The sequence below is a fragment of the Erinaceus europaeus genome, chromosome 7, assembly GCF_950295315.1.
Source record: "Erinaceus europaeus chromosome 7, mEriEur2.1, whole genome shotgun sequence".
Lineage (NCBI taxonomy): Eukaryota > Metazoa > Chordata > Mammalia > Eulipotyphla > Erinaceidae > Erinaceus > Erinaceus europaeus.
In genome coordinates, this window is record NC_080168.1 from 70,788,496 (window position 1) to 70,814,917 (window position 26,422).

Sequence of the window (26,422 nt, forward strand, 5' to 3'; positions counted from 1 at the left end):
CTTGATGATCACAGCTTAGGATTTAGCATGGTACTTAATATAGGTACTTGGTACAGCCAGGGTCACAGACCTGTGAAGATTTCAAACAGTTTAAAAAAAAAAAAAAAAAGGAGGGGCCTAAGGTGAGGTTAAAGGGGGTTGAATGTGAATTGGAGTTCCTAATAAAGTAAGAAGCAGGAGGCCAAAGAGATAGCATAATGGTGATGCAAAAAGACTTTCATGCCTGAGGCACCAAAAAGTCTCAAGTTCAATCCCCAGCAAGACCATAAGCCAGAGATGAGTACTGCCCTAGTAATAAATAAATCTATTTAAAAAGTAGGATCTTCCTACCTTTTGATTTGTGTTTATTGCTTTCTCTCTACTTGGAGATCAAACTAAGTATTTAGTTGAGGTGAATAGATTGATATTCTATAGCTGGATTTTCCCAAGTAACTAAATAGGGAGCCAGGCAGTAGTGCACCTAGTAAAGCATACACATTACAGTACACAAGGACCTGGGATCAAGCCCTGATTCCCACCTGCAGATGGAAGCTTCACAAATGGTGAACCAAGACTGTAGCTATCTCTCTGTCTCTTTCTCTATCTCCACTTACCCTCTTAATTTCTCTCTGTCTCCATCCAATAACAAATAAAGGCTTTAAAAAATTAAAGTCACTAAATATTGGCCCAGGGAGGTAGCACAGTGGTTAGTGGCTAAAGACTCTCAAGCATGAAGTTTCATGTTTGAGTCCCAGCATCACATGTGCCAGAGTGACATCCTGGTGTGTCTCCTCTCTCTTTCTTCCTCCCCTAACCCCTACTCTTACTCTCACTCTCTCTTCCTTCCTTTCCCTCTCATAAATAAATAAATCTTTTTAATTTTTTCTCTAATAAAAACTAAATAAATATAAAATATGCATAGAAAAAACACTAACCTATATTCTGGGTTTTTTTTAATTTTTTAGTATTCACTTATTCTTTTGTTTAATCTGTACTCTTTTCCCCTTTTTTTTGCCCTTGTTGTCTTTTCATTGTTGTTGTAGCTATTATTGTTGTTGCTATTGATGTCATCATTGTTTGTTAGGACAGAGAGAAATGGAGAGAGAAGGGGAAGACAGTGAGGGGGAGAGAAAGACACCTGCAGACCTGCTCCACTGCTTGTGAAGTGACTCCCCTGCAGATGGGGACCCTGGGGCTCAAACTGGAATCCTTATGCTGGTCCTTGCACTTTGCACCACAAGTGCTTAACCCGCTGCACTACCACCCGACTCCCTAACCTGTACTCTTATACATATGCTGAAGAGAGAAAAAGTCTCTCTTCAAATAAACAATGCAATTTAGAATTATAGAACTCAGATGTTTTAAAGCTCAGCACGTTTCCAATGCCAACAGTTTATAGAGTGCTCCGCTATAAAGTGATCAAGTATTGTTTTATTGTATTTCCATGTTCTAATTTTTGCTCTCACTGATTTAACTTCAGCTGTTTATGACATACCTATTTTTGAACTATTGGATTCTATCACTAGGCTCAAGCAGAGAATGAGAGTTTGATTCAACAGTGTCCCCAACCCCACACTCGGGAACAAAATCTAGAGAGCGTTAGCAGCTGTGGCAACCTCTCCTCATTTCAGAGCATCCAACTCTGAAAAAGTAGGAGAAACTTCAAAACACTCAATGATCCCAGGAAAACCAAAGCACAAGACACTAATGTGAAAATTGTGTGACACCCTGAGAATGTTTAGGAATGTCACATCCAGGGAGACAGTCATCTGGAATAATAGACAATAGGGAAACATGTGGTTGACATGAGTCTGTGCTCCCCCATCTCTATACCCACTTCATAACCAGGACAGCACTTCTCAAAATTCCAGACTCCATCATTCTCACTGAGAAATGGATGGTCATACATCACACTACCATCTGAAAGCATGGTGTCCACATCTGTGTATGTACAAATGTATATGGCGTAACTCAACCATGCCACCCAAATGAGGATAATCCAACAGGTTGTCCTAGCTGTTCACAGAAACTGCCATAAAATGTGGATCCAAGGTTAGGAACAAGAATTGACTTGATCACAGAGTTCTAGAGCACTGTATAAGCTCAGGAGTCAAGGTAAATGCTCACCCTTGCTCACGTCCACCACTTATTCTAGACATAGTACATAGGCCTCCCTTAGCACAATTCCATACAGAGATGTGCTCTTCCTCACTAATAATCCAGCAATGCCTTAATGGGAGTTGTTGCAGAGAGCTCAGAGTGATTAACTATAATGACTAAAGGACCATTAACAAGAAGCCAGGTCTTTTAACTCCTCTCTTGGGAGAGGTCCCCAAATAGCAAGCAACAAACACAGATCCATGAAGCAAAGGGATCCCACTTCTAATTTTATTAGATCTACCAGTTCATATCCAGCCCCCTCTACTCTCACCTTAAGCCTAATTTTTTCAAGACCTCTTAAAAATATCCATACGTAGGCAGGACCTGCTTCTATCCTCATGCTTGGACCATCAAAGGTGCCTCCATAACTGTGGGCATAATCAGATCAACTAGTAGACCCATGTGAGCAATCATGGCCAGTGAGTGCACAGTGTTTTGTCTTGATCTCTTCAAAATATACAGAAAATGAAGAAGGCTTGGCCGGGTGGTGGTGCACTTAGTTGAGCTCACAGGTTACAATGAGCAAGGACCCAGGTTCAAGCCCCCACTCCCCACCTGCAGGGGGAAAGCTTTGCAAGTGGTGAAGCAGTGTTATAGGTGTCTCTCTGTCTCTCTTCCTATCACCCTCTCTCCTCTTGATTTCTGGCTGTCTCTATCCAATAAATAAATAAAAATAATTTAAAAGGAAGAAAAAAAAAAAAAAAGAAGGCTTGCATTTTCTCTGCTCCTACCCTCCAGACAGAAACAAAAGGAAAAAACACCTTCTCTCTAAAAATGACCAACAGGTGCATCTGGGAATGAAAAGTTCAGGGTCTGAGTCTGAACATAGGGGCACATGGAGGATATTTTATATTGTTGACACACTCGCCACATGGCACCCACCAAGAACAGGACCAGCCAACTATGTCATAGACCAGACTAGATCTAGATTCAGAGGCCTACACACACACACAAAGACACACACAGGTACACAAACATACATAGAAACACACATATACACAGGGAAATACAGAGACACACACGGGCATACACATGGGGAAACACCCAGACAGGCACAAACAATACAGACATACACAGGGACACACACACACACACACATGTTTAGCAAGTACATCAGCTCACAGCCTTCTAGTACATTTCTCAGAAATGGACTCCTATCAAAAAGTAAGAATCTTCCTCAAGGAATAATGAAACCCCAAGTCGAGAAGTTCAGTTTCCACTTGAAGAAATAGTGCCACTTGTGTCCAGGCATGAACAATGCACATTGAGTTCCTCCACAAAGAACACCCTGTGAGAAAAACTTCATGACACTCTTTTCAGGGTCTTAGAATACCCAGCTTAAAAGACAACTGGTGGTGGTTCCTTTATAAGATACAAATATATGTAACTAGCATAAAATTATGGTGAGGTCTTGTATGATACAGAAAATCATAACAATGGGATTTGCAAAATGAACCCAATTGCCAAATAATTTGGGTATAGCTATAACTAACCATTGCCTGTTTAACCCCATCCCCTTTCTCTATAAAGCCCATATTTCTCCCAGTCCTGAAACGTCTAGGGTGGGGTTCACTTTCCTGCATGCTTCTCCCAATACATACCAACTGATACTGCATCTGCTGATCCCAACCCAATCAATGCAACCAGTACCACTTCAGCGTGTTTCACTTCGGATTGCATCCAGAGATGCCAGGCATGGAATGTCAACTCTTCAGCTTCATTACTCTGGTGAGACCTTTACTAGCTCGCAGGACTCCTTAATTCCAGTTCAGGTAGTATAATTCTTAACAAATCTCAAAACCTAGATATAGACTAGGGTCCATGAGATAGGGCATATGTACATGTATCCATAAAGTAGGGGGAAATGTATACCTTAAAGCAAAAGTGCACAATAGTTTGCATTGAGTCAATAATGTAGCAAGCAAGTAGAAAGACCTAAAAAGATACCATAAAGTACCTATTGAAATAGTTTCTACTTAGACCTAGATACCCTCCTCATCTATCTCCTATTGCACGTCCCTCAGTCACTCCAAAGCTAACCTTGTCAGACAAAGTAAGGACCACAAAAGCTAAATAAGGGCAAGAGACTGGCATACTTTAATTATGACTCTTTAGTCACTACCAGACCACCCCATTACCTGGGGCCCTGGTGAGGAAGTCCTGGGATTCCCACACAGACATGGTGGGCCTAGTCCTCTAACAGATCCCTCTCACCACTGTCACTGGTCATCTCCATCAGGAACAACATAATGGACCCCTTTGGGGGCCCCTATAGGACCTTTCCTTCAATGTGGATAAACAAGGGTAGGGAATGTTCCATTCTCCAAAGGGAGGTTGGATAACATATTCTATCTATCACCTGAGGATGATGATTCCTGAAATTAGTGCAGCCTGGAATATACCTAAACATGAACACAGAACACCAGATCAGACCTACAGGGATGCAGAGGTTACATAGGTTCCTGTGCTGACTATAGGCCTCAGATCAAATCAATGGGGTTTAGGGTTAACAATATTTATATACTTTTCCCATATTTTGGAGCTACTCTCTTCCCTGATCTAGCTTTCTAGTCCTTCTTTCCCACTATGACTCCATCTCCCCAGACAATAATCTGGGTCCACCTGCATATTTGATGTCAAGCTCAGACAAAAATAGTAAGCTCATGGGCCCCTTGGAATATTCCTAAAATAGACCTACTAGCTTTTTCCAAGAGACCCCAAATCTTCATCTGCAATATTCTTGTCTTTAGGTCATGATTAGTCAACAATTTGTTCTGCCTTATATCTTAACTCTTTTTCAGCCATCAGGTTCCAGACACTACCATGATGCCAACCTTACTTCCCTGGAATAACCCCACCAATGTGTCCTGGAGTCCCACCTCCCCAGATGCCTACCCCACTAGGGAAAGAGAGAAACAGGCTGGGAGTATGGATCAACCTGTCAACATCCATGTTCAGCAGAAAAGAAATGACAGAAGCCAGACCTCCCACCTTCTTCACCCCATAATGATCCTGGGTTCATACTTCCAGAAGGACAGAGAATAGGAAAGCTTTCAAGGGAGGGGATTGGATACAGAGTTCTGGTAGTGGGAATTATATGGAATTGTAACCCTATTATCATATGATCTTGTCAATACTTCCATTTTATAAATTAAAAAAAAGTTCTCTCCATGAACTACTAGCCAAGTAAAGCAGTATGTCCTTCAACAACCACTTAAATATGCACATGCAAGATATGAAGGGAAAACTCCAAACTAATTATCACTCTGTCTGAAAACTGAGAGCAGAATGTCCTTGAAAGATCATATTGGCATATTGGCACTGGGAAGTGGAGAACTAAGACAGAGAGGTGGAATTAAGGGCACAAGGAGCTCACAAAGCAGTCCCTGCAAGACAACTGAATCCAACTACTTTGCTTGATAACCAGCAGAACTGCAGAGGTGGGGTGGGGAAGGGGCACTCGGGGGGGGGGGGATGGAATAGAGAAGGACAGATAAGTCAGGTTAAATCCATAACTTGATTTATAGAAATAAAATTCGAGAAACAAAAAGAGGATGCCAAACAGAAAGATGATGATGGAGTAGGTCAATGTTTCTCTCAATTTCCTGATGTATAGGAGGAGGAAACAGGGGGCCATGAAATAGCTCACCCAGTAGAGTGCACGTTACCATGCACACGGACCCAGGTTCAAACCCCCGGTCCCCACCTGAAGGAGGAGCTTCATAAGCAGTGGAGCAGTACTGCAGGTATCTTTCTCCCTCAATCTCTCCCTCCCCTCTCAATGCCTGTGTCTCTATCAAAAAGAAAGAAAATAAATCTTATAAAAATAACAAAATAGGGAGTCAGGCAGTAGTGCAGTGGGTTAAGCACATGTGGTGCAAAGGGCAAAGACCGGCAGAAGGATCCTGGTTCGAGCACTGGCTTGGAGCCCCCAGCTCCCCACCTGCGGGGGAGTCACTTCACAAGCAGTGAAGCAGGTCTGCAGGTGTCTATCTTTCTCTCCCCCTCTGTCTTTCCCTTCTCTCTCCATTTCTTTCTGTCTTACCCAACAATGATGATATCAATAACAACAACAATAATAACTACAACAATAAAACAACAAGGGCAACAAAAGGGAATAAATAAATATTAAAAAATTAAATATATATTTATTTTTAAAAAAGAAAGAAAAATCAGATCTAGTAAGCAAAAAGAAATTTCTCAGCATCAGAGAGAGTCCCCTATGGGGCAGCCGAACCTGTGTCTGAAATAAGCCCAACACAACAGCCAAGAGAAATGATGCCACAATTCAGAATTTCTTACTCACCCCAAGCCAGCACTCCTGTCCCTCTGTACCTTCACCCACACTCATGGAGAAATCCCCCCAAAAAAAATGCATAACAAGAAAATAAAACATCTCTTCTCTCTGGCAGACACCCTGCCCAATGGACCCCCAACTCCTAGTTCTAGCTGTATTCAGGCCAGCCCAGTTTCACCAGAACCAAGTGCTTCCTCCTAGTTCCTACCCACCTTGTGACAGAGAAGTGGCCACTAAGATCTTCAGAGAGCTAAAGTCACCCACTCATCATTGCTCCTCCAAGACACCAAGTTCCTACACGGGACAGGACTCTTCCAGAATGATGCCTTAATGCTGGACCCCAATTCTTATAGCAGACACCTCCCTTCCTGAGGAGTTAAGGAATATATGACTCCTCAGCAATCATCATCACAAAGCAAATTAATTCTCTAATAAATGAAGGCAGGAGAGGTTGCATGGTGGTTACCCAAAAGATACTCATATCTGAGGCTCTGAAGTCTCAGGTTCAATCCCTAGCATCCCTGCAAGCCAGAGCTGAGCAGTGCTCTGATGAAAACAAAATAAATAAATAGATAAATATGTATTTATTTCATAGCCTAGGAGGTCGCAAAGTAAATAAGGCATTAGACTCTCAAGCATAAGGTCTCAGGTTCAATCTCTGGCATTGCCTCCACCAGAGTAATGCTCTAGTTCTCTCCCTCCCACTCGCTCTCTCTAACCAATAATAATAATAATAATAAATAATAGGCTTGAATATTCTGTTAACATACAGGAAACTGAAAACTGATATGAAAGATAAAGGCACAGAACAAAAGCCAAGTTAACGTAACCAAGAGAAAATTCTGGAATAGCAATGAACATGGAGAATGGAGGAAAGAAAGAAGGAAGGAAGAAAGGAAGGAAGGAAGGGAGGAAGGAAGGGAGGGAGGGAGAAGGGGGAGAGGAGAAAAGGAAAGCCAGAGAGGGAAAAAAGGAAGAGATGAGCCAGAAAGACAGGACAGACACCAGGGGCTGAAAGTCAACACAATCATTTCACCTTAGGGCAAGGCATCACAGGAGAGCCAGAGGGAGAGGGGTGTTTGGGGCTTTCCCTGGGCAGAGGTGTTCTAGGAGCACTGCCCTGAGCTATAGGTACTTTATTACAAAGGAAAGGCAAAGTGCACTAGAACTGTTAATGTTACAGTACACATTCATTCTTCAAAACTATTTTTGTTTGTTTTTAGTGAATTACTTATAGTGAGCTGAAGACTGTGAGTCAAGAGTGAGTGAACAGAAGAATGTTAAGTGTAAGTAGCTGTGGGTGTGTGAAGAGTGTGTGAGTGAGCAGTTATGAAAGCAGGGTAGGCAGATGGTGGTGGCAGAGAAGAGAGGAGAGCATGTCTCTCCTGTGAGCCTCCTGTGGCATGAAGTCAAAAAACCTAGGGAACCCAATCCAGAAGCTAGAAGCTCCTGTACTCAGGCAGACTCTGCTGGAGGAGCTCAGGGCTGGTGCAACTAAGGATTCTGAAAAGGGTGGTGACCCTAGCAAGACAAGGCAAGGGACAATGGTGACGACAAGTGGCCCAAGCCTTTGGAAGTTTGGAAGCAGAGGAGTAGGAGCCAGTAGAGCTGGGAAGCAGAAGGCTGGTAATTTTGCTGGCCCTGAGGTGGTGGCTGCCCCACAGGCTACATGCTACCATGTTTCCTGTGCATATCTGGAGAATCACTGCCTGTGAACAGTGCCAACTAGCAGCCATCACATTGTGTGAAGGAGTGCTCTTTCTCAGAAGCACATGAGGACAAAGAACCCTGGAAAGGCCAGTACCCCAGGGGAGTTGGTTTCAATCAAATGGAGTGTTTCAATCAAAACACACTTGAAAATAACACTATTATCTATCAAAAAGGAAACCTATTCACAACTTGATGGAATCACGTTGAGATAAGCCAGAAGAAGAAGGACAGATACAAGATGATCTCACTCATAGGTGGGATTTTAGAAGTAAAGCAAGAACAGGGAAACACAGGGTGAAGCTTGGACTGGGTTGAGGGAAAGGGTGTCTGGCACCAAAGACATAATGGTGACAAGAGACTTGGGTTGGTGCAATCAAAAAAGGTATTATTGTGTCCTTTGGGACAAAATAGATGGAATTGGAGGTGATTATGTTTATAAAAATAAGTAAAGAGATAAAATATGAAGCTCTCTCTCCCTATCTCCCCCTCCTCTCTCAATTTCTTTCTGTTATTCAGTAAAATGGAGGGGGGAATGGTCACCAGGAGCAGTAAATTCATAGTGCTGGCACCGAGCCCCAGCAATAACTCTGGAGGAAAAAAAAAAAAAAAAACAGGGGCCACTGTGGTCTACACAGCAACTCCTGTTACCTAAAAGCCCTCTTTATAAACTAGGTACTCTTCCACCAGCATTGACACAGTCTGCTTTTTGAAGAAGAAAGAAAAAAATGCTTTTCACTAATTAGAAGGGACATATGTACCCCTATGTTTAAAGCTGCATTGTTCACAATAGACAGTGTGGAAGCAGCCTAAATGCCCAACATCACATGACTGGCTAAAGAAGTTATGGGAGATACAGTCCATGGAATACTACTCTGCAAACAAAAAAGATGTTATTGTGTCCTTTGGGGCAAAATAGATGGAATTGGAGGTGATTATGTTTATAAAAATAAGTAAAGAGATAAAATATGAAAAATGGTTTCAATCATATGTGGAATCTAGAGATCTGATTTACATGAGCTTGCAAAAAAAAAAACTTGAAGTAAGCAAACTGTTTATAACACTTGTGAGAATTACAGTGGTTATCTTTGGGAAGTGGAAGGGTGGGGACACAGAACTTCAGTGGTGGGTGTGGTGTGCAACTACACATTGTAATCTTATAATCTTATAACAAATTATTAATAACAAATAGAAATTTTTAAAAGACACTATGATTCCCTTAAGGACCAGAAATATGTTAACAAACTATTCATAATGAATTTAAAAAATTAAGAAAGGAAGGAAAGAAAGAAGGAAGGAAGGAAGGGTGGGAGGGAGGAAGGAAGGAAGGAAGGAAAGAGGAAATTGGTGTTTTTGCTGACCCTGAGGTTGTGGCGGCCCCCACAGGCTACATGCCACCAAGTTTCCTGTGCACAGCCAGGCTCCAGCTGGATATCTGGAGCAGCATTGTTTGTGAACAGTGCCAGCACAGCAGCCATCATATTGTGAGTACAAGTGCTCTTCTCAAAGGTGCACAGGGACAAAGGCCTTCTCACAGGCCAAACATTACACACACAGTATGTACAGAGTGAAGTATTCACACAGAGCAGTGTCATGAATACTGGCAGTACCGTGGGAAGCAAAGAGAGACCCAGCCCTCATAAAGCTGATCCCTGAGAAGTGGGATTTCACTCCAGACAATGAAGAACTAGGTGTACGTGAGCTCTATAGCAACCAGTGACCTGAATAAGAAGCTGACTCAGAGGTTCCCAAATCCAGGCTTTTCACCTTCTCCTGTAGGGACTGAAGCAAGGGAACTTCAGAAAATGTATCAGTGGGAGTCGGCGGTAGTGCAGCGGGTTAAGCGCACGTGGCGCAAAGCGCAAGGACCGGCGTAAAGATCCCAGTTCGAGCCCCCAGCTCCCCACCTGCAGGGGAGTCTCTTCACAGGCGGTGAAGCAGGTCTGCAGGTGTCTATCTTTCTCTCCCCCCGTCTTCCCCTCCTCCCCCCATTTCTCTCTGTCCTATCCAACAACGACAACAATAAAACAACAAGGGCAACAAAAGGGAATAAATAAAATCTTAAAAAAAAAAAAAAAAAGAAAATTATCAGTGAAGAGCAGGGAACAAAATTAAGAAAGAAACATGAGCATGAATCATATGTGAAACCTGGTCTGTTGTAGGGAAGATTGCACTAGATTCCTGAGCCAGAAAAAGAACATTCTAGAGCTGGTTCCCCAGAACCTATGGCCACTCTCCTCTCACTGTCATCCACAGAGATAAATATCATCAGCAACTGTGTCTGCTGAGAAATCAGTGGTCAGCCCCCTCAGTCATTTCCAAAACCTGTGAAATTTCCAGACCTACATGCTATGACTTTGACCAGTTTTGGGCTGTTTCAAAAATGTCTCAAGCAATCTATTATAAAGCACCTACACAACTAAATTTTAATATATGGATAGATTATATAAACAGATAATGTATGGATTATATAAACAGATAATAAATAAATAGATAATGTATGGATCGATATGTGGACAAGTGACAGATGGGTAGATAGATATGGTGGATATATGGATAATAGGTAGATAGGTAGACAGGTAAGTAAATAGAAGATGACAGATGATGATAACAAACAGATATATAGGTAGATAATGGACAGAAGTTAGATAGGGAGGAGGTAGATTGATGATAGGTGATGATAGATAAATAGATAATGGATGGATGAGTAGGTAGGGAGGTAAGCAGATATAATAGGTAGCAGACAAACTATGGATGGATAAGTAGGTAAATTATAGATGGATAGATAAATACATACATACAAATAGAGGTAGAGATAGAAGATAAATAGATGGATGGGTAATGAATAAAAGATGACATTATGATGTCAGAGAATAGATACACAAACAGTGGACAGTAGTAGCTGATGGATGGATAGATACAGATAGGTGGATGATGGGTGAATAGATTAGTAGAGAGGTCATACATATATACACAGATACATAGAGGAGAGGGTGGTGTGTCCCTCCAGCATGGAACAGGCATTTCTACGGGTGATCCCCACCTACCTCCCACTAATAAACATCAAGCAAGGCATCCCTCTGGCACAGAAGATACAACTGCCCAACCGATATCAGTACCCTTCTGCTTCTGTGCACTGTGAAGATAGCCAGTGACATGGATTAACCCTTGGATTATGATGACAGGGATCCACAGAAGCCAAGAAGAAAAATACATCTCTGGGAACACAACCAAAGTCCACCTACTCACCTACCAGCACTCGCTCCACACACATCTCTGCCAAGATGGAGGCTGGGTTCCAAAGCACTGGTCCAGAAACCACAAAAGCAGCAGAGGGGTCCTCATAAAGCGTTCCACAAGGCCCAGGCAGGGCTAAGTCACTCTCCCTCAATCACACACTGCTACAAGGTGACAACCACAGAGGAGATTGCATATAAGAGCCTAATGGTCATGGCCAGTAGGTGAGTCATGACAGGCCAAAGCTCTGGACAAACAGGAGCCACATTCAATAGACACAACAGTGTGACAAGCAAGTGATAAAGGCAGAGAGTCAGGGAGAGGCCCACAGGGATTCAAGGCCTGGGCAGAACACAGAAAGGGCCAAAGCCTGAAACCTGCCCGCACTCTTGGTCAGTTTGGCAGCTCCCAAGCCCTGCCTCACAAGAACATCCTGAGTTTAGATGTTAGTTTAGATGGGAGAACTTTTCTAACGGAAAAGTCAAAAGTAAATTTGAGCATCTTGAAGACACTGAAGGAAAGACAAGGAGGGTACGGAGGTAGCACAGTGGTTCTGCAAAGACTTTCATGATTGAGGCTCCGAAGTCATAGGTTCAATCCCCAGCACCACAAGCCTGTGCTGTGACGTGATTTGACAAAAATAAACACAAAATTTAAAAAAAGGAAAGACAAGGGGAAAAATGGCTGCTGGGAAAGGGGGAGTCATGCAAGCAATGAATCAAACTTGAATGAGACTCTGCCAATGGTCACCTCCTCTGAATAAGTGAGCATCTACTAATCTATGGGAATGGAATTGCAGCATTCTCTTTTAAAATATTTATTATAATCAATTACTATAGATGTTTGTGGGAGTTGGGGGGGGCTGCCAGGGATCAAGCCCAGGGTCTCATGCATGGAAGGCATGAGCTCTACCACTGACTCATACCCCAAAACCCTTGATAACATTATTTTTAATTTTTATCATCTTTATTTATTTATTGGATACCAGTCAGAAATTGAGAGGGAAGCAGAGAGAGAGAGACCTGCAGCACTTCTTCACCACTTGCAAAGCTTTCCCATTGCAGGTAGGGGCCACATACTTGAACCTGGGTCCTTATGCATTATAACATGTGAGCTCAGCCAGGTGCATCACCAACTGACATTTAGAGAATCAACATGAAGCCCCAAAAGGGAATTGAGTTTTATTTTACCACTAAAACAAAAATAATAGCTATGAATTGACACTCTAGTATTCTGTCTGAGCATGGAGGTAGGGGTGGGACTCTAATACACTCTCTAAATTCTCTGGTAGAACATTCTCTCTCTTTTTTTTAACTAGTGAGTTAATATTGATTATACAATTACAAGATAACAGGGATACACTATGCACTGTTTCCACCACTAGAGTTCTGGATCCCTAATTCCTCCATTGTAAGCCACAGCAGTTCTCCCAAGGTTTCAGATATAGGTCAAGTACTATTTCTACAGCTATCTGTCTATATTTGTATAGATTTGGCCTTTTTTGGGGGGGGGGAGTGTCCCATCTTCTCTTCCTTTCACCTGCACCTACTATTACATCCAAATGTCCTTCCCTTTTTCTTCCTTTCTTTCTGGTTCCTGATGAAGTTGGAGTTCAGAGCCCTCTGGTCATCTTCCCCCTACCACTTCTCCCCCATGAGCTCTCTGGTCATCTTCCCCCTACCACTTCTCCCCCATATATGTCAAAATTATTTTTGGGGTGCAGAAGATGGGAGTTCTAGCTTCTGTAATTGCTTCTCCACTAGACATGGGAGTTGGCACATCAATCCATACTGACAGAACATTCTCCACTTTACATCTGAGGAGTCACACTTCTTCACCTGTCTCCTCTTTCTTTCCTGACACACCTACTCAGCCCTTAAGATCCATTTTAACTGTCACCACCCAGTGTCCCAAAGCAGATATTTCTGAATCCTTCTAATATGGGCACACCACATTTCAGCAGATGAGAGCTTTTCCCCCAGCAGACTCTGAGGGCTCTGTGTACTATCAGGCACTTAGCACAGTGCTGGGCACCCTATAGGCATCAGTGACCACAATGGATAGAGGGCCTGGGTGAGTGGACACTCACACAAGTCATCAGACTGCTGCCTCATATTCGTGTTTTCTTCTTTTAATTATGGTTTTTAATGTCATCAGTGGGAATTCACCACTCCAGACAGGTTTTTCCAGGTAGAAAAAGAGACACAGAGAGGAAGAGATCACAGCACTGAAACTTCTTTCAATGTGGTGGGGTCTGGGCTTGAACCTGGGTCACACACATAGCAAAGAGCTATCCAGGTGAGCTATTGGCTGGGTCATAATGTATTTTTCTGATTTTCTATGTAAAAATACATTATGACATTTTCAACTGTCCAGTATTTTGCTGGTCCTCAGGTTTTTAAAACTTAAAATCAAATCATGTCATCCTCATCCAATAGTTTTTCCTATTTCCACATGCTCAGAATCCTACATATTTCCCAGACATTCTATCACTCTGTCCACCCATAACTTTTCAGATCCACTCACCAAAGAAACTTGGAAACAACAGAACTACCTAGAGGAAGGGAGAAAACACAAACCAAGAGAGCAGATTCCATTTCAATGGGGGGTGGGGGGTAGTATCTTCAAACCACAATGTGTCTTACACTAATTCCCACTAATGTCAGGCCTGGCCTGTCTGAGCCTCAGGTACTGAAAGCACTCTCTGCTCTGTCACAGTCAGCTTGCTGCAGCCTGTGCTCCCCACTGGGGCTCACTTCACTCTTTAGTAGCTCAGCCGGAAGTGAGAGCAATGTAGCAATTCCCTCAGCAACCTTGTCTCTTCACATTCGCTCAGATGGGGACTTTGTAGACCCTTGTTGGTGCACACCTTTGCCAGCTATAGTCATCATCACCCAAAGGGAAGAGAGGTGCATAAGAGATGCCCCCAGCTAAGGCATGACATTCGGACCAGAGAGAAGGCAGGCTCCCGATGGAGCCTGGCTCCAGCTCCCCCAACACAAACCCTCAATGCATAAACACTGAGAGGGTCCACAGGAAGTGTTCTAGGTAAAGCAGATGAGAGACCAGAGATCAAAGAGTAATGCCTAAAAAACACCCAAATCATTGACTCTTGAGACCCAGAGTAGGAAAGACCTTCTAGACATCTAGATCCAGCTCTGTATCTCAGAGGGAAGCAAAGACTTGGCTCCTAGCCAGTAGACAGACAGTGTGTTCCTGTCCCTGGCTCCTGCCACCACATCAGCTACTTTCTAGCCACAGCTAAGCCCCACCCCCTACCTTTTCACCACCACCCCCACCTTTTCACCACCACACCCCCACTGGTGACAGGCCAGGCCAGAGTCCAAACACACATGGAAATGGAAGGTGGGGATTCTTTCTCCCAGCAGAGCTAGAAAGACACATGGAATGATGTGGCAGAGACTCATGGAGCTCCACAAACTCGGGTTTCATGAAGGTATGGCCTCTTCAAGCCAGGCAACATTTGCAGAGCACCAACTTTCTACCAGGGCTGCTGCTGTGTGGAAAAGGACACAGGCAGCTTGCGTGCCTCTGCCTCACTGGGGAATACCGAGGTACAATTCACTCCACTATAAATTGCCCTGTGCTTTGCACCAGGTGGAAACAAAGACAAGAACGCAGCCCAGAGGGATGCAGGCATGCTCAGCAGAGCAACTCAGCACTGAGTCAGGGGCATGGGGAAGGCCTGAGGGACAAGGGACAGGTATACTAGACCACATGCACCCTAGAGAATTGACAGGCTCAATTGGCATGGGGAGTGAGGGAGAGTACTGAGTGCAAGCACTAGCCTTCCCCAGCGGGCATGAGAGGGAGGGGTCTGACTAAGAAGTGATGTTCGCATTTGAGTCTAGAAAAGTCATTCTCTACCCCACCACCACCAGTGTGGAAGACAGATAGGAGCTAGAAGAACTGTGCTGAGAGAGCTGGGCAGTGACATATCCAGTAGAGTACACATGCTATCATATGCAAAGACCCAAGTTCAAGCCCCTGATCCTCACCTGCATGGGAGAAGCTTCATGAGCATTGAAGCAGCACTGCAGGCGTCTCTCTGTCTCCCTCTCTATCTCTCACTGTCTCTCAGCCTCTATCTAGAGGAAAGAAAAAAATTACCCCACTGGGAATGGTGGAGCCAAAGGCACTGAGGTAAAAACCCAGTGGGACACAGGGGTCCTAGAACATTCAGAGTATTTTCCCACCAAGGGCATCACATTCCCTGTCCCAATCTCCTCTAGCAATTTGCAAGTCTGTGGACACACTCTAGGAGGGACAAGCTCCCCACCCCACAAAGAAGACAGAAACACACTCCATGTGCCCCCCCATACCCCAGGCCGCCTGTGAGGTCGTCACGTTCACAGAAAATGTCACCAGACAGCTGGGCTTCCCAGAAAGCATGCCCAGATGGGCTTCTGAGACCTTCTGCCGCCTGGCTCGCATTTCAGGCCTTGCTGTCACTGCCAGGCACGGGGTCTATGGCGGACACCTCAGGAGGGGACAAGAGAGGCGGGGAGAGCCAGGACCCAGAGGCAGAGGAAAGGCTCAACCCAGACTACAAACAGTCCCACCTGCTGTCCTTGTCAGCCCCTGACCACAGGTGGCTGTCAGGCAAGTGATCTCCTCTGACAGTCAGGTCCTCTCTTGGGGAAGATGGCAGGTGGAGGGGGGAGGGAGGGGAGCAAGCCCTCAAGAAAAGATACAAGAAGTCCACTGAGTGGGAAGTATTGGACACAGGTAAGGAAATATCTTAGTTTGTGATATGTTTTGTCAAGTGAACTGACCCCTAAGAACTGTATTTGACAGAGTTATAGATTGATTTAAGACTTTATTGTTGTGGTCACACTTGGGGAAAACATAAATAAATAATAAATAAAACACATTTTTAGAATTGGCATGTGATCCAAAAATGCTATTATATAAGCAAGGGACAGATTATAATAGTTATACAAAGAGACTTTCATGCCTGAGACACCAGAGGTCACATGTTCAATTCCCCACACCACCATAAATTCATAAGCTAAAGCTGAGCAGTGCTTTGGTTTGGGGGAAAAAATCAGCCTCAGAGCACCAAGGCTCAATGATCTCACTTCATTTGCAACCACGGACACAGATATTCAGTTACAGGGAATATTCAGTGTTGACCACCAACCTGGCCACCTGTGGTGGGGGGGGGGGGGCAATCAGGGAGGGGGGAATCAGACCAGTGCATTCAGAGACAACTGAGTCACACGGAACAAGTTCCAACTCCGGATCAAATCAGCACTCCTGACATCCAACACTGGGAGGGAAGAGGACTGAAAACACTGAATTAAAATGTCTACATAGCTTGGAACAATTGTTTAATAAAACTTTTTTTCCATGTTTCCATTACATGTAAATATGTCAATTTGGCACCTCTATTTAAAAAAAAAATGCTGGAAGACCATGGTGACAAGCTATGAACCCTGTCACCCACCCACAGAAGATGTGTATATTTATTCAATTCAACAGGGACCAGCACTGCATAGCTCAGTGTGAAAAACAAGCCAAAGGGCTGACAGCAGGACATCGGGTAGCTGTACTTTACATGTGTTTTATTTACACTTTGTATCTTTCGATGTGGGGAATCCATCCAATGGAACACTACTCTGCAATCAGAAAGGATGAGATGCTATCATTTGGAAGAAAATGGATGGCAGTGGAGGTGACGCTGCTGCTAAGTGAAGTAAGTACTGGATGGCTTCACTCCTATGTGGAATCCAGATGACTAAAGTATAACAACTACCAAAAATGGAATCAAATGGTAACCAGACTGTCTCTTAGATTTGTTTGAGTTAAGGTGGTTGGGCAAGTGGGGGCAGGGGTGCACAGAACTTCGGTGAGGGGTACGGTGACTTACATAACAGGTATGGGTGTAAAAATCCTCCTGAAATTTTATCATTTGGGATAGCATGGTTAAGTCAGCAATAAAAAAATATCTAAAAGATAAAAATATTCATGAAGATAATTTAAGAAGTAAATAACTCTATACAATCCAATCCCCGGGCTAGTTAAGATATCATATATATCTTAAATATATATTAGATATAATATAGTATTAGGTACGTTATATATGTATTTGATAGAAACAGAGAGAAATCCAGAGGGAAAGGAGAGAGATAGAGAGATCCTCAACTCAGCAGTCTACGGGGTGGCTTAGCAGTAGAGCACAGGGTTTCTACACCTGGGGTCCAAGTTCAATCCTCCGCACAGCATACACCAAAGCTGAGCCAAGTACTCTAGTCAGTTTCTCTGACATAGATAAGTAATTAAAATCTTAGGGTGTGCATACACACACACACACACACACACATCTATGCTTAAAAACACCTTTTAAAATAATCTCTCTCAATGAATCCTCTAAAAAAAAAAAAAACACTTGGGAGTTGGGCGGTAGCACAGCTGGTTAAGTGCACATGGCACAAAGCGAAATGACCAGTGTAAGGATCCCAGTCGAGCCCCTGGTTCCCCACTTGCAGGGGAGTCACTTCATAGGTGGTGAAGCAGGTCTGCAGGTATCTATCTTTCTCTCCTCCTCTCTGTCTTCCCCTCCTTTCTCTATTTCTCTCTGTTCTATGTAACAATGACATCAATAACAACAATAATAACTACAACAGTAACAAAAAAAAAGGGCAACAAAAGGGAAAAAGAAAAAGAAAAAAAAACTTAAATATCTAACTCAACTGACCAGCCAAGATGCCAATTTCACCCAGGCTGAAAAGCCATCCTTGTGTCATTAAAAATGATGCCATGGATCAACCAGCCAATGTCCATGTCCAGTGGAGAAGCAATTACAGAAGCTAGAACTCCCACCTTGTGCACCCCAAAATGAATTTTGGTCCATATACCAAAAGGGAGGAAATGTTAGGGGAAGATGACTAGTGGGTTGAAACCCCAGTTCCATCAGAACCCAGAACATCTGTGACCAGGAACTTTTGTTTTTGTTTTTATATCATCACTGAGAAGGAAGAGAATCTGGAGAATACCTGAGGAAGTCAGGTGCTGTTTCTCTTAGCTGAGAGGAAAAAGGAAAAAGGACACCCAAAAGTTGTAATACATATAGGTGTGACTTAGAAAGAAAGTAAAAGCAGGTCCACTGAAGTGAATGTATGTATGTATATATATATATACATATACACATATATACATATATACATACATATACATTTTTTCAACCCATATCTATAACCTTGGGGAAACCATGGCAGTTTCCGCAGGAGAAAGATGGCAGCGGTACAGAATTATACACCTGCTGGGGCTAGGTGTATTATACACCTGGTTGAGCACACTTATTAAATGCGCAAGGACTCGGGTTCGAGCCCCCAGACCCCACCTGCAGGGGGAAAACTTTGCTAGTGGTGAAGCAATGCTACAGGTGTCTCTCTGTCTCTCTCCCTCTCTATCACCCCCTTCCCTCTTGATTTCTGGCTGTCTCTATCCAATAAACAAAGATTTTTTTAAAATTAAAAAAAAACATTTAAAAAAAGAAGAACTATACACCTAATGGGTCCAGGTGGTGGTGCACCTGGTTGAGCATACATGTCGCAATGCACAAGGACCCAGGTTCGAGGGCCCAGTCCCCACCTGCAAGGGGAAAGCTTTGCGAGTGATGAAACAGTGCTGCAGGTGTCTCTCTGTCTATCTCCCATCTTTATCACCCCCTTCTCTTTTGATTTCTGGCCATCTCTACCCAATAAATAAATAAAGATAATTTTTAAAAATTAAAAAAAAATAATTATACACCTGTCAGGGAGAGAGGATTGGATCAGGAGAAAAAAGGAGGCAATTATGTATAAATGTAGACAGATAGTTGTAGAGATGATGGTTAGCCCATGTCTACAACCTTAGGGGAACTGTGGTGGTTTACAATGGGGAGACCAAAGATTCAGAACTCTGGTAGTGGGAATGGTATGAATTTAAATCCCTGTTGATATGTAATTTTGTAAAATAAAAAAAATTTTAAAGAAATAATTTTAATTCATACTCCCAGAGTGATAAAGAATAGGAAAGCTTTCAATGGAGGGCTTGGGATACTGAAGTCTGGTGGTGGGATTGTGTGGAATTGTAACCCTCCTATCCCACAATCTTATTAATCATTATCAAATCACTGATAAAGAAATAAAAATAAAAGCAAAACATAAAAAAAGAATTATACCCCTGTCATCTTACAATCTTGTACACCATTATTAAATCACTAATAAAAAAACTAAAAGGAACTTTAAAATATGGTGCCATATTACATAGGCAAGAGTTTGTCACCTGAAGGTTTTGAATGAAATTGTGACCTGTAGTCCAAGAGGTTGCACAGTGGATAAAGCATTGGATTCTCAAGCATGAGGTCCAGAGTTCAATCCCCGGCAGCACATGTACCAGAGTGATGTCTGGTTCTTTCTCTCTTTCCTTCTATCTTCATGAATAAATAAATAAAATCTTTAAAAAAAAAAAAGAAAGAAAAGAAAATGTGACCCTCTGTCCAGTCCCTGTACATGTGTGCATGTCCACTTCTTCTTCTAGCGTTTGCCTGCATGTCCACTAATCTATGGAAACAAAAACACATGAATTTTCACAACTTGCCCTATTTCAAGACTTTTACATTGCAGATTTTTCCAGACTCAAACCAACATTCTCACATTGTTGATAACATGAACCATCTTCTTATCACCAAATGGAGAGTGATCTTCACCCTCGGGTTCTTTCTTTCTTTTTTTTTATTTCTTTATTGGGGGATTAACGTTTTACAGTTGACAGTAAATATAATAGTTTGTACATGCATAACAGTTCTCAGTTTTCCACATAACAATACAGCCCCCACTAGGTCCTCTGTCGTCCTTTCACCCTCAGTTTTTTAATGAGACCTCATTGGTGTAGAGTGACTAGGAATTTGGCCTCAGACAGGGAGCAAAACCATGTGTAGTTCTCACTGCGGCACTGGAGAGATATCATAATGGTTCTGCAAAAGATTTTTCTCCCTGAGTCTCTGAGGATCCAGGTTCAATTCCCAGCACCACCATCAACCAGAGCTAGTAGTGCTGTGGTAAAATAAATAAATATAGCTCAATTCATACTATGTTTCAGGGACTGTAACAGGGGGACTCATGCAGAAATACAAACAAGGCTAGAGAAGGCACTCAACGGAAGAGCACAGGTCTTGCATGTATGAGGTCCTGGGTTCAATCCATAGCACAGCATATGATGCATAGGTGCTCTGGTCTGTCTCTAGCTCACTCTCTCATTAAAAACTTAATTTAGGTGGCAGGTGGTGGTTCACCAGATAGAACATGCACATTACCATGCATAAAGGCCTGGGTTCAAGTCCTCAGTCCCCATCTACAGGAGGGGTGCTTCACAATCTGTAGGGCAGTGATGCAGGTCTCTCTCCTTCTCCCTCTATCTCTGTCTCTTACCCTCTATCCAAAAAAAGAGAGAGAGAGAGAGAGGAAGAGAGCCGCAACGACAACCCTAGTGGGAAAAGAATTAATTTAGCAGCTGGAGATATGGTTCAACTGATAAAGAGAATTGGACATACACGCCTAAGATTCCTAGTTTAATACCCAACCCTGCAGGTACCAGAGTAATGCTCTGGATTTTCTCTAACAATTTATTTCATGTGAAATTCTTTCTTTTTACGGGTAACAGCAGAAAATGCTGGAGAGGTTGTAGGGTCAAAGGAACCCTCCTGCACTGCTGGTGGGAATGTCAATTGGTCCAACCTCTGTGGAGAACAGTCTGGAGAACTCTCAGAAGGCTAGAAATGGACCTGCCCTATGACCCTGCAATTCCCCTCCTGGGGATATATCCTAAGGAACCCAACACACCCATCCAAAAAGATCTGTGTACACATATGTTCTTAGCAGCACAATTTGTAATATAAAAAACCTGGAATCAACCCAGATGTCCAACAACAGATGAGTGGCTGAGCAAGTTGTGGTATACATACACAATAGAATACTACTCAGCTATAAAAAATGGTGATTTCACCGTTTTCAGCAGATCTTGGATGGAGCTTGAAAAGTTCATGTTAAGTGAAATAAGTCAGAAACAGAAGGATGAACATGGGATGATCTCACTCTCAGGCAGAAGTTGAAAATCAAGATCAGAAGATAAAATACAAGCAGAACCTGAACTGGAATTGGCATATTGCACCAAAGGAAAAGACTCTGGGCTGGGTGTGGGGGGAGAATACAGGTCCAAAAACTATGACAGAGGACCTAGTGGGGGTTGTATTGTTATATGGAAAACTGGCAAATGTTATGCATCTAGAAACTATTGTATTTACTGTTGAATGTAAAACATTAATTCCCCAATAAAGAAATTTTAAAAAAGAAATTCTTTCTTTTTACTTAAATGTTTTATTTATTTATTTATTTGGGTAGGGACTGAGAGAAATCAAGAAGGGGTGGGGAAATAGAGAGCGAGAGAAACAGAGAGACACCTGCAGCACTGTTTCACCACTTGTGAAGATTTCTCCCTGCAGGTGGGGGCCAGGGACTTGAATCTGGGTGCTTGTGCACTCAACCAGGTGCGCCACCACCTGGCCCCCTTTCTTCTCAAATGAGATACATCAAGAAATCTTTTAAAAATTAACTTAATTAAAACAAAATAGGGGCCAGGTGGTGGAGCACCTGGTTAAGCACACAAACTACAGTATATACATAACCAGGTTCAACCCCGCATTCCCCACTGGCAGGGGGAAAGATTCACAAGTGGTGAAGCAGTGCTGCAGGTGTCTCTCTCCTCCTCTATCCACTCTCCCTCTCAATTTCTCTCTGTCCTATTGAATTAAATAAATAAAGTTAAAATTAAGTAAAAGTGATGAAGATAGAACCAGCCCCCTCCTCTTGAAGCAGAAACACTATCTCACATGTTTCTGGCCTGAAGACCTAAAACTGACAGCTAAAGGGATGAGCAGTGGTACACACAGTTGAATGCACACATTACCACGTGCTAGGATTCAGGTTCAAATCCCCAATCCCCACCTGTGGAAGTAAGCTTTACGAACAGAAAAGCAGTGCTGCAGGTATCTTTCTCACTCCTCTCTATCTCCCCATCCATCTCAGTTTCTCTATCCAATAAATGAATAAATAGAGTATTAAATAATAATAATTAAAAACTGGCAGCTGAAGAGACTGGCTCACTTAATGGTGACCTCTTTGATCACTACCAGGTCACCCCACCAGCTAGGACCCAAGTCAGGGTATCCTAGGATTCCCCCTTGTAGATACAATGGCCCTACACCTCTAACAGACCCCTCTCTCCACCATTACTGGTCACTTCCATCAGGAATGACATCAAAAGCCCTTTTAAGGGCCTCTCCAAGACTTTTCCCTCACTATGAAGCAGTAATGGTAGGGACTGCCCCAGTTGCCAAAGGGAGGCTAGGTTAGTCTACTCTGCCACTCAAAGAAGACTGCTCCTGAAATGAGTGCAGTGTAGAATGTTCCCAGTTGTGGCCATGGACTACAAGCTCAGACTGACAGACTCAGAGGTTATACAGGCTCCTGTGCTAAATATGAATATGCTTGGGCCCTGGATCAGATTGATGTGGTAAACAGCTAACTATATTTACATATTTTCTTCAAGTATTGGGGCTACTCTCTGTCCCAATAAAGCTTTCTAGGCCTAATCTCAACTCTGACTACATCTTTCCTGAAAATATTTTTAGCCCACCTCTAATGTTAACTATCAAGCTCAGGCAAGTCACTAAAATATGGGCCCCAAGGAATATAACTAAGCTTCTTATCACCCTAAAATCCCTAGTCTCACCTGCTCTATTCCTACTTTCTGGTTCCTATTTATTAAACATTTTGTCCTGCCTCATAATTTACTCCCATTCAGACACCAAGTTACAGATGCTACTGTGATGCTGTCCTGACTTCCATGGGCAGACGACCTCACCAATGTCCCATGGAACCTCAACTCCCCAGAGTCCTACTCTACTAGGGAAAGATAGAAACAGGCTGGGGATATGGATCAACCTGTCAATACCCATGTCCAGCAAAGAAACAATTACAGAAACTAGACCCCCTACCTTCTATGCCCCAAGAATTTTGGTCCATGCACCCAGAGGGGTAGAAATGTTAGGGGAACAGACAATAACCTGGGTCCACCTGCATATTAGATGTCAGGCTCAGGCAAAACCTAATAAAGTCATGGGCCCTTTAGAATACACCTAAAATAGACCTAACAGCTAGTTCCAAAATGGAGACCTCTAATCTTCATCTACAATATTCCAGCCTTTAGGTTCATGATTAATCAACAATTTGTATGGCTTTATATGTTAACTCTTTTTAAGCCACCAGGTTCCAGATGCCACCATGATGCCAACTAGACTTCCCTGGACAGATGATCCCACCAATGTGTCCTAGAACCCCGCTTCATCAGAGCCCCACCCCACTAGGGAAAGAGAGACAGGCTGGGAATATGGATCAACCTGTCAATGTTCATGTTCAGTGGAGAAACAATTACAGAAGCCAGACCTTCCACCTTCTGCACCCCATGGTGACTTTGGGTCCATACTCCCATGGGGTTAAAGAATAGGAAAGCTATCAGGGGATGGGATGGGAATTGTACCCCTCTTATCCTATGATCTTGTCAGTGTTTCCATTTTACAAATAAATATTTTTTAAAAAGAAAGAAATGTTAGATGAAGATTACCAGAGGCCTCTGAAACCCAATTCTATCAGGACCCATAGGGGAAAGAGGAAAAAAGGAAGGACATTTGGAAGAACTGGTGTAGCTGTAATTTAAAATGGAAGAAAAGGCAGGACCATAGAATAAAATGGAAAAAATAGATAGGTAGATAGATAGATAAACAGAAAGAAAGAAAGAAAGAAAGAAAGAAAGAAAGAAAGAAAGAAAGGAAGGAAGAGAGAGAGAAAACAGATAGGAAGGCAAATAGTTATAGAAATAATAATCAACCCATACCTGTGACCTTGGAAGAATCAATGCAGTTTCCAATGGAGGCAATGGGGACACAGGACTCTGGAAGTGGGGACAGTGTGGAACTGTACCCCTATTATTTTATAATTTTGTAAATCACTAATAAAAAAAACTGGTGGCTGGAGGGTGTGACCATGGATACTTCTCCCCACACCCTGACCTCCACCCCCACCCCCCGCCATGAGTTGGCAAAAACCAGTAGAGATGAAGAGTAAAGCAGAGAGGAAAAAAACTCATAAAACTTGCAAATCATTGCTAAGTTTTATTTTTATATTTGTATTCAGCTAATTCAGCTATAAGAATATCTGACAATAATTTCCATCTCCCTGCTCTCTCTCTTTCTCTCTCACTCAACTCTCTCTCTCTCTCTCTCTGCACATAATGAAAATCTCATGTAGCTGGAGAAAAAGGGTTGAGCCTAGCTCCCTTGGTCTATTTCTAGTTTTAATTATAATGCTTGGCAAAGCCTTGGGGAAGATCATTTCAATTCATCGCAAAAAATAACACCCATTCAACCCAAGATGAGATTCTCCACACACATGGATACTGTATTTGTGTGATAATGGAAAGTGTTTTGCAGACAAAGCAATCAATTTCCTTAGGCATTTAGGGGGCGTTGTGAGAATCGAGGCTAAGAGACCAAAAAAAAAAAATTGACTCATGAGAATGAACTAGTCATCCTCAAAAAGTGATGGATGGGGACCAGCTGGTGGTACACCATGTAGAGCAAACATGTTACCATGTGCAAGGATCAGTGTTCAAGCCCCCACTCCCCACCTGCAGGGAGGAAACTTCACAAGCAGTGAAGCAGTGCCACAGGTGTCTTTCTCCTTCTCCTTTCCTCCTCTCCCTCTCTCTCTCTCTCTCCTCAGTTTTGCTCTGTCCTAATAAATAAATAACCCTTAGCAAAAAAAAAATTTTTTAAGTGATATATGGACAAGACTAGGTACCAGGGGAAGGCATGTGTGAACCTACAACAGAAAAGGTAGTGGGAGGGGGAGGTTATCAGGTGCAAGGCGCAATAGGTAAGCATGATAGTTTTGGGGTACTTACTGATCCATAAAGCTCCCCCTTCTCATTCATCCCGAGGTAGAGTCCACTGTCCACACCTCGAATGCTGACCAGGCCCACTGCTATACTGATAAATTCCAGAATCCCTGGGAGACAAAGGGCAGAAGGTGAGTGAAACAGGTCACAATGCAGGCAGCTCCTCTTAGTACAGGTATGGAACCCCAGGAGTACAGGAGAGGATGCTCCAGGTTGGTCCCCAGCAAGGGATGTTCAAACACATTCAGAACTTTCCTAGGATGGTCATGGCCTAAAGGAAGCAACTATTCACTTCACCTAGTTCTCTCTCTCTTGTGATGGTGCCCAAAAGACTTCTGAGCATGGCACAGCATTTTTTACAGGAAAAGGAGAAGGGACTGAGGAGTGGTACACCCGACAGAACACATACTACCAGGAGTCGGGCGGTAGCGCAGTGGGTTAAGCACAGGTGGCGCAAAGCACAAGGACCAGCATAAAGATCCCGGTTCCAGTCCCAGGCTCCTCACCTGCAGGGGAGTCACGTCACGGGTGGTGAAGCAGGTCTGCAGGTGTCTGTCTTTCTCTCCCCCTCTGTCTTCCCCTCCTCTCTCCATTTCTCTCTGTCCTATCCAACAATGACGACATCAATAACAACAACAATGAAAAACAACAAGGGCAACAAAAGGGAAAATAAATATATAAATATAAAAAATTTTTTAAAAAGAACACATACTACCACATGAGAGGATCCAAGTTCAAGCCCCAGGTCCCCACCTGCTGAGGGAAAGCTTCACAAGTAGTGAAGCAGTGCTGCAGGTGTCTCTCTTTCTCCCTCTGTATCTCACTCTTTCCTCTCAGTTCCTCTCTGTCTCTATCAACAACAGAAAGGGAAAGAAAAATATGGTCACCAAGAATGATCGTACTGCGCCCCAGCAATAACCCTGGTGGCAATAATAAAAAAAAGTAAAAGTAAGAGAGCCGGGTGGTAGCACAGCGGGTTAAGCGCACATGGCACAAAGCACAAGGACCAGCCTAAGGATCCCG

At 43.1% G+C, this 26,422-nt stretch overlaps 1 protein-coding gene across 1 annotated transcript in view; it reads right to left on the reverse strand.

Annotated features, from left to right (window-relative positions):
* Positions 1-26,422, reverse strand: part of FGF9 (fibroblast growth factor 9) — a 47,981-nt gene that overhangs the window by 12,226 nt on the left and 9,333 nt on the right. The window contains exon 2 of the mRNA XM_007529477.3: positions 25,406-25,509. Within this exon, the coding sequence (XP_007529539.1) occupies positions 25,406-25,509 (104 nt within the window). The remainder of the gene's footprint in view (positions 1-25,405; positions 25,510-26,422) is intronic.